The 7,736-nt window shown below is 53.2% G+C and overlaps 1 protein-coding gene across 1 annotated transcript in view; it reads left to right on the top strand.

Annotated features, from left to right (window-relative positions):
* LOC106721795 (zinc finger protein 449-like) overlaps positions 1-6,577 on the top strand; it is an 8,013-nt gene extending 1,436 nt beyond the window's left edge. The window contains exons 3-7 of the mRNA XM_014526454.2: positions 82-433; positions 1,586-1,712; positions 2,504-2,713; positions 3,334-3,450; positions 4,205-6,577. Coding sequence (XP_014381940.2) covers positions 82-433; positions 1,586-1,712; positions 2,504-2,713; positions 3,334-3,450; positions 4,205-5,412 — 2,014 coding nt within the window. The 3' untranslated portion in view covers positions 5,413-6,577. The remainder of the gene's footprint in view (positions 1-81; positions 434-1,585; positions 1,713-2,503; positions 2,714-3,333; positions 3,451-4,204) is intronic.
* Positions 6,578-7,736: the final 1,159 nt, after the last annotated feature.

Here is a 7,736-nt window from a genome sequence, read left to right as displayed (position 1 = left end):
CAACCGTCCCAATGGGGACAGAAATCCCCCTGCACTGCCCTTGCTCCCTGGAGAAGGGCCTGAGGCCGGCCCCCCGCCGAGGGAAGCCCCTGCAGCTAACGGCACTGAAGCAGAGGCGGCCGTGTCGGGGTGGGCCGGCGAGGAGGCCCGGCGCCGGCGGTTCCGCTCGGGAGCCGCGCAGCTGGGAGAAGCTCCCCGGAAGGCGCTGGCCCGCCTCAGCCAGGCGGCTTGGCAGTGGCTGCAGCCGGAGGAGCACACCAAGGACCAGATCATGGATGCCATCATCCTGGAGCAGTTCCTAGGGGAGCTCCAAGCAGACGCACAGGCCTGGGTGATGGCGAAGGAGCCTTGCAGCAGCAAGGAGGTGGCCAGACTGGCTGAGGTCTACCTGGGGGAACAAAAGCCAACCCAGATTCCTTGGGGCGTTGATAAGGTGTGACATTGGGAAATGGATGGAGGAGCACTGAGGAGAGACTAGCGGGCCAAGCCTGGGTAGCCAGCCGGTCATAGATGATTGCCGAATGTGGAGGGTGGGCAAAAGGGGCATTTATAATCAGCTAGTCCGAATGCCTTCATAGTAGAAGACAGAGAATTTCCCCCACCAACGCCCACATTGGAAATATTAACTTGTGGTTCACCTAGAGCAGCAGTTCCCTGCGGGTGCTTGCCAGCCCCAACCCCAATGCCAACGGTGACACTGGCTTCTGCAAGTGCTTGCCAGCCCCATCCCCACCACCAGCTTTTGCAGGTGCTCGCCAGCCCCATCCTCGCTGCCAACACTGCTGGTGGCTTCTGCAGGTGCTCGCCAGCCCTTTCCCTGCCACCACCAGCAGCTTCTTCAGGTGCCCCCTCAGACTCAGGAGGCACCAGTTGCCCGTGGTTGTGGAAGCAATGCCGGCGGCACCGCATACAAAGGACGAGCCGTGCCGCGTGCCAGGAGCTCCCCCGCCCCTGGCCGCTGCTGCCGCCACACTCCACTCCCAGCAGCAGGTCACAGCAAAAAAAAGGTTGGGAACCACTGAGCTACAGCCTGTCTTTGCCGCGAGGCCTCTAGCCATGATTCAGAGGGCTCAAGTGATTGAAAATCAATCAGGGAGCTGCTCCAGGGCCTCTTGCCCCCACACTTCAAAAATGTGACCCCTATTTCCAGTTTCAGTGTAGCATGATGTGAGGAACAAATGTCAAACACCTGCGCAAAGGCTATGAGAGATTTTTCTATGAAAAATTTCCTGGATGCATAATGCTCTTTTTTGACCTGCATGGGAAAAATGCTGTTGGTCTGTGTTTTTCTAAGGTAAAGTTTGCTTGATTTTGCTAAGAAATCGTGCCACCCCCACCCTCCCTTTTTTCCCCTCCTTTTTCCTCCTTTGGCAAACAGTCTATGTGCGAGAAAAGTAGTGAGTTTTCCACTGGAAGGAGGCAGCATTTCTTGATAGGAAGCGGAGACTGAGTCATATGGCTGTCCTGGGAAATGAGGGGACAAGCTGGGAGGTCTGTGGGTGTGCGAGATGCCAGCCTAGGACACACTAAGTAGCTGGGATTTTGGCTGGGGCAACAGGCACTGAGAGGACTTTTGCTATTTCAGGGGCTGGTGACCTTCAAGGATGTGGCCGTGTATTTCACCAAAGAGCAATGGGCTCTGCTGGACCCCGGTCAGAAAGCCCTCTATAGGGACGTCATGCAGGAGAATTATGAGACCGTGACCTCATTGGGTAAGGATCCCTGTCCTGGCTGGGTATGGGATCATAGAAAAACAGGTCTGGGAGGGACCTCAGGAGGTCATCTAATCCAAGGCAGGATCTAGTCCTTGAGGCAGGATCTTGAGGACAAGGATCTTCCTCAGGGTCTTGAGGACAAGTAGCATCTCGTCCTCAAGGCAGGATCATCTCTGACTAAACCATCCCAGTCCAGTGTCTGTCCAACCTGCTCTTGAAATTTCCAGGGATGGAGTTTGCAATCCTGTTCTTAACCACCCCCACAGTGAGAAAGGTCTTCCTAATCTCCATCCTACGTTTGCTCTGCTGCAATTTGACATCCTTGTTCCTGGTCCTGTCCCTTACAGCCATAGAGACTGGTCTCCTTTGTATGTTATTCCTTCAGGTATTTGAAGACAGTTACCAAATCCTCCCTTCAGTTTTCTCTTCTCCAGATTAATTTATCCTTGTTTGTTCAGTCTTTTCTCGTAAACCTTGTTTCCCAGGCCTATCATCACTTTTGTTGCTCTCTGCTAGACTCTTTCTAAATTGTTCACATCTTTCTTGAAGTGTGGATACCAAAACTGGGCACTGCACTTAAAGCAGAAGAATCACTTCCGTGGGTTTGTGAGTGACACGGCTTTTAAAACATCCTGCTACGTTATTGGCCTTTCTTTGCAACAGGAGCACATGGTTGGCTCAGTCACCTTACGGTCCACTGCAACTCCCCAGGTCCTTTTCTGATGCAGCCTAGCCCATCCTTCCCCGGTCTGTATTTGCAGCTGTTCCACATTTTCCTCCCTCTGCAGGACTTCTCATTCCTAAATACAACATGATTTCACAGCTGGAAGAGGGCACCAAGCCATGGAGCCCAGATCCCCAAGGAGAGATCCCAAGGGATGCTGACACACATAAAGCATTGGTGAAACCAATACAGGCACCATCCCCCAGCAAAGAAAATATCTGGCGCTCCCACTATGGTTGCAGCAGCTTGTCCAGTCCTCCCTCATCTTTTTCAGGTCAGCAGGTTCATAGGAGACACCTCTCCTGCCTTCCCATCCATCCAGGCAGCAGGTGGTAGTGCCCTCCCGAATGACTTACCTCCTCCACCCCTCCACATGTCTGGGTGAACCGAGGAGGCAGAGTAGGTCTCTCCCCTTTTTGCTGGTAAGAGTTTTTGTTTGCGATCCCTGAATGAGTTTGGCTGGCCTCTGCTATCCTGATCTGCATCCAGCAACATCTCCCCTCCCTTTCTCCATTTGCTTTCTATGCTGAATCCCACTAGCCCATGCTCACTGGCCTGTTACCCCGTGACTCTCTCCCTGGGCTGCTACCTGTCAGCAAACAGATGGAGGGTGGCTTCCCCTCTGACTGGAGTCCTCACTTTCAGGGCCACAGAGCTGCCTTGTCTGTGTTATAGGCATGCCTGTGATAGCGAGCTGGACTGTGCCTTTCCAGCAGATACAGGATAAACCCCTCATTAACAGAGGCTCTGAACATGGGGTTGTGGGGGGGAAGGGAGCTGGCCCTGAGATGTTACTGCTTTAAAATTAACTGAGGGCAAAACCGTGGAGGATTTTTTTTTTCATGAGAAATATCCAAAAATGCCCCCTGGTCTCTCATTTTCTTCTCCGAGCAGGGTTTCCAGACTCAGAGCCTGATGATGAGATCTCCCAGCTGGAACAGGAGGAAGGGGCTCAGGTCCCATGTCTTGTAGGCTCTAAGGAAAGGAAAACTGCAAGAGGAGCCTGCATAGGTAAGGACTCAACTAAGAAGTGCTCAATCCACCACCTTCAACCTGCAGCGCTGTGACATTGGGCCCATGGTGCTGTCATCTGATCCACAGGGTTCCCCGCGGGTCAGGAAACTTGGCAGCGGGGGAGTGGTGCCACTGTGTCCCTGCTGCCGAATTTTGGGACCCATGGGGAGCACCAGGCCCTGTGCACTAGGCTGAGCAGGAGTGATGCTGGACCCTGGAGCCCAACCCTGGTGGGGGGGGACTGGGAGAGGGGTGGTGCCAGGCTTTTGGGGCCCAATCCTGGTAGGAGGGGGCAGTGCCAGGCCCTGGGGCCTGATGCTGGCACACAGGACTTGATCCAGCATGCAAAATTGGCCCTGGTCCACTCACCTGGCACACAGGGCCTAAGGGGTTGAATACCTGAGAACTGAATTGAGACCAACCATTAGTAAGTCAAGGGGAGTGCTGGGATTCCCAAAAAGGCCTTGGCTCCTGCCACTTGAGGTGACCCCCATGAAAGGGACTGTGTCCTTATGTCATCACCCTTGATGTCCCACCCAGTCTGGCAGCCGTCTCCCTCCTGTGCACTCCTCCCCAAGCAATTGATTGGGATGTAGGGGTAGGATTGGTCCTTCCGGTCTCCTTTCTGGGGAAGGATGTGGTGGGGATGTGACTCTGCATCTTTGATTCCCTCCCTACCCAGTTATTTTGGTTTGCTTTTTGCCACCTTTGCTTGTTCCCCTGTCTGAGGTTCCCTTTTCACCCCCCGCAGGAAATAACTCTTGTCTGGATTTTCCCGCTGTCCCCGCCAGGGGTGGCACAGCAAGTGACCATGACGAGGAGAGTTCTCAGCATACGCAACCACATGGGACAATACCAGAAACAGCTGAAGGGGACGTGGCAGGGACCCCTCCACTCGTGCTGCTGCAAGGGGCAGTATCAGCACCACCTGAGGACAAATCCTCAATGCCTGAGCTGGTGGAACCGTCCCCAGTGTTATCGATCAAATCTGAAGGGGAGGTGCCTTGGAGTCCTGCGCCTGGAGCAACCATGGAAAATCAGGGAGGGACACGGGAGCCCCTGGGAAGCCAGCCAGCTAGGCAACAGGGCAGCCCTGGTCCCCCCGGTGGCAGCAGTGAAGGCAGCCAGTACATCCAAGTGGTGCTGAAGCTCCAGACGGGGGAAAAGCAGTGGCCGTGCCCTGAGTGCGGAAAAACCTTCATCAACAGTGCTCGCCTCCTGCAACACCAGCAGGCCCACACGCGGGAGAAGCCCTTTCCCTGCCCCGACTGCTGGAGAGGGTTCCTGAGGCGCCGCGACCTGGTGATCCACCAGCGCTCCCATACAGGCGAGGTGCCTTTCTCCTGCCCTGACTGTGGGGAGGGCTTCCTGCGCCACTACGACCTGGCCGCCCACCGCAAGAGCCACATGGAAACCTGGCCCCACCAGTGCCCCAAATGCGACCGGCGCTTCCGCAAGCGCTCCCTCCTGGTCAACCACCAGCGCACCCACCTCCAGGACGACCGCTACAAGTGCCCCGAGTGTGGGGAGGGCTTCAAGCGGCCTGGGCAGCTGGAAATGCATCGTTACAGCCATATGGAGGAAAAGCCCCACACCTGCTTTCGCTGTGGGGAGAGCTTCAGCCACCGCTCCCTCCTCATGGCTCACCAGAGCAGCCACCCAGGAGATGCCCCTTTCCACTGTGCTGACTGTGGGAAGGGCTTCACACGGCACCCAGATCTCCTGGTCCACCGGCGGATCCACACTGGAGAGAGACCCTTCCCCTGCCACGAGTGCGGCATCGGTTTCAGCCGCAGCTCAGACCTGGAGAACCATCAGAGCATCCACATGGGACAGCAGCCCCACAAGTGCCCCGATTGTGGGAAGGGTTTCCGGGAAAGCGTGCACCTCCTGGCACACTGCAAAAGCCACGGTGGGGAGGATTTTTACCAAGACCTCGCTGCTGCCTGGATGGGGTGAGCAGTGCAGCACCAGGAATCCAGAAGTGCCAACCCTGGGTTGAGATGGGATACTAGCAGCTGGTTGCAGACTATTTGAATACCCCGAGTTTTCCTGGCCAGAACAGGAGCAGACCTCTGGCCTGGGGTCTATTAGGATGTGAAGTGGGCCCTGGAGGCCAGCTGTCTTATGAAAATGTCTGGAGGCCCCAGGCTAGGATTTGAGATTCCTCCACACCCCCAACCCCCTTGTGCTGGGCACCTTGCCTACATTTAATAAAAGGTTCTTGCTTAGAATAGTCAGTCTAAGTATTATTATTATTTTATCACAAAAACCACAGGTTTGATCAGTCTGTGATTCTTAAGCAGGGGTAGGTCATTATTTTGGGCAGAGGGCTGCTTACTGAGTTTCAGCAAAGCATCAAGGGCCACAGGACAGGCAGCCCAGGGCAGATTAATATTTTCTAAAATTTTTTTAGGGGCTCTGCAGGCCAGATAGAATGGCTTGGCTGGCTGCAGTGGACCCATGGGCCTCATTTTGCTCACCCCTACTCTTAAGGTACCCAGCGCACTTGGGAAGGGAGCATTAGCCCTACGCATTATAACTCCCACATGACTCTCTTCGAGAGTTTGTTGTGCAGGAAAGACTGGCAAGGGCATCGCTGCTCTTTCAATTCCCAAGAAGCATCGTCTCTCAGGAAACCCACATGGTAGGCTGTTGTTTAGTTGCTTTTTTCCTTGCACCTCTGTACTGGTTTATTAAAAGTGACAAGAATAAAACTTGTTTTACTTATTAGAGTATGGTCAGGTATGAACAGTGGAGCAGATACTTGATAAACTATTGTTTAAATTTGGCAGGCATCAACTGTTTAGGCTGATGTTTCATCTGCCACAGGGCGTGCTATAAAGTTTCAGCTAAAACAAATTCCTGTATTTTTTGGAGAACTGGAGCATTTATATACATAGTTTCATCCCACAACATGCCAGAGATCTGCTGCAGTGCTCCGCATGCAAGCTGACGCGTACTGCGCTGCATTGTGTACAAGTGTATAAAGCAGCAAAACGTGCGTCAGCATGCAGAAAGTGACGGAGGTGCACTTTTGAACTAAAGCACCTTCTGGGTTTTAGTTCAAAAGCGCACTGCTGCCATTCTCAGTGCCGATGCACACTTCACCACTTATACAACTGCAAGCACCACAGTGCTAGGTGTTTTCCAAAACACCTGGCACTTGCATGTGTAAAAATGCCTTAAAAAAGTAGCTAAATGCCTTTCCTTAAGTGTTTTCTGACAGAGGTTTAATACCTCTGTCTAAGTTCAGACCCAAATGCAAAGCACAGTTAGGAGTGGCTGGAGTTGTTTCTTCCTCAATCCTGAGAGTCTACCAGATTTGGCAAAACTAAAGGACTCTATTGACCTCATTTGGTAGCTAAAGGTATGGACATACAAATTATGCATGTACTTCAGCTGCTCTGTAGTAAGTGTTTTGTGTATCCATTCCTAATCCCTGAAATAAATTAAAATAAAACCATTTTAACTTAAAGTCTCCTTTATGGGCAAGTGACCCTTATTTAGCTTTCAATTACTGCAGGATAGAAAGGGACACACAAAAACAAGGCAAACTCTGGATTCTTGTCCCTTAACCTAGAGTAGCTGTTAACCGACTCCCTCGAGGTTTTCATAGACATCATCATCATCAGGGCTGGAAGGGACCTCGGAAGATCATCGAGTCCAGCCCCCCGCCCAAAGGACAGGAAGTCAGCTGGGGTCATAGGATCCCAGCAAGATAAGCATCCAGTTTCATCTTGAAGGTGTTCAATGAAGGCGCTTGAACCACCTCCGGTGGCAGGCTGTTCCAGACCTTGGGGGCTCGGACAGTGAAGAAGTTCTTCCTTATGTCCAGCCTGAAACGATCTTGAAGTAGTTTGTGACCATTCGACCTCGTCATCCCTTGGGGCGCTCTGGTGAGCAAACGTTCCCCCAGATGCTGGTGGTCACCCCTGATAAACTTGTAGGTGGCCATCAGATCACCCCTGAGCCTGCGCTTTTTCAGGCTAAAGAGCCCCAGGGCTCTCAGCCTGTCATCGTAGGGTCTGCTTCCCTGACCTCTGATCATGCGCGTGGCTCTTCTCTGGACTCTCTCAAGCTTCTCCACATCCTTTTTGAATTGTGGAGCCCAAAACTGGACACAGTACTCCAGCTGCGGCCTCACTAAGGCCGAGTACAGGGGGAGAATGACGTCCCGGGATTTGCTTGAGAGACGTCCCGGGATTTGCTTGAGACGTCCCGGGATTTGCTTGAGATCATCGAGTCTGACCCCCTGCATAGGCAGGGAAGAGTGCTGGGTG

This window comes from Alligator sinensis, unplaced genomic scaffold (genome assembly GCF_000455745.1).
Source record: "Alligator sinensis unplaced genomic scaffold, ASM45574v1 scaffold1307_1, whole genome shotgun sequence".
NCBI lineage: Eukaryota > Metazoa > Chordata > Crocodylia > Alligatoridae > Alligator > Alligator sinensis.
Note: the sequence above shows the minus strand (reverse complement) of the source record. Positions and strands in the feature narration are given on the sequence as shown.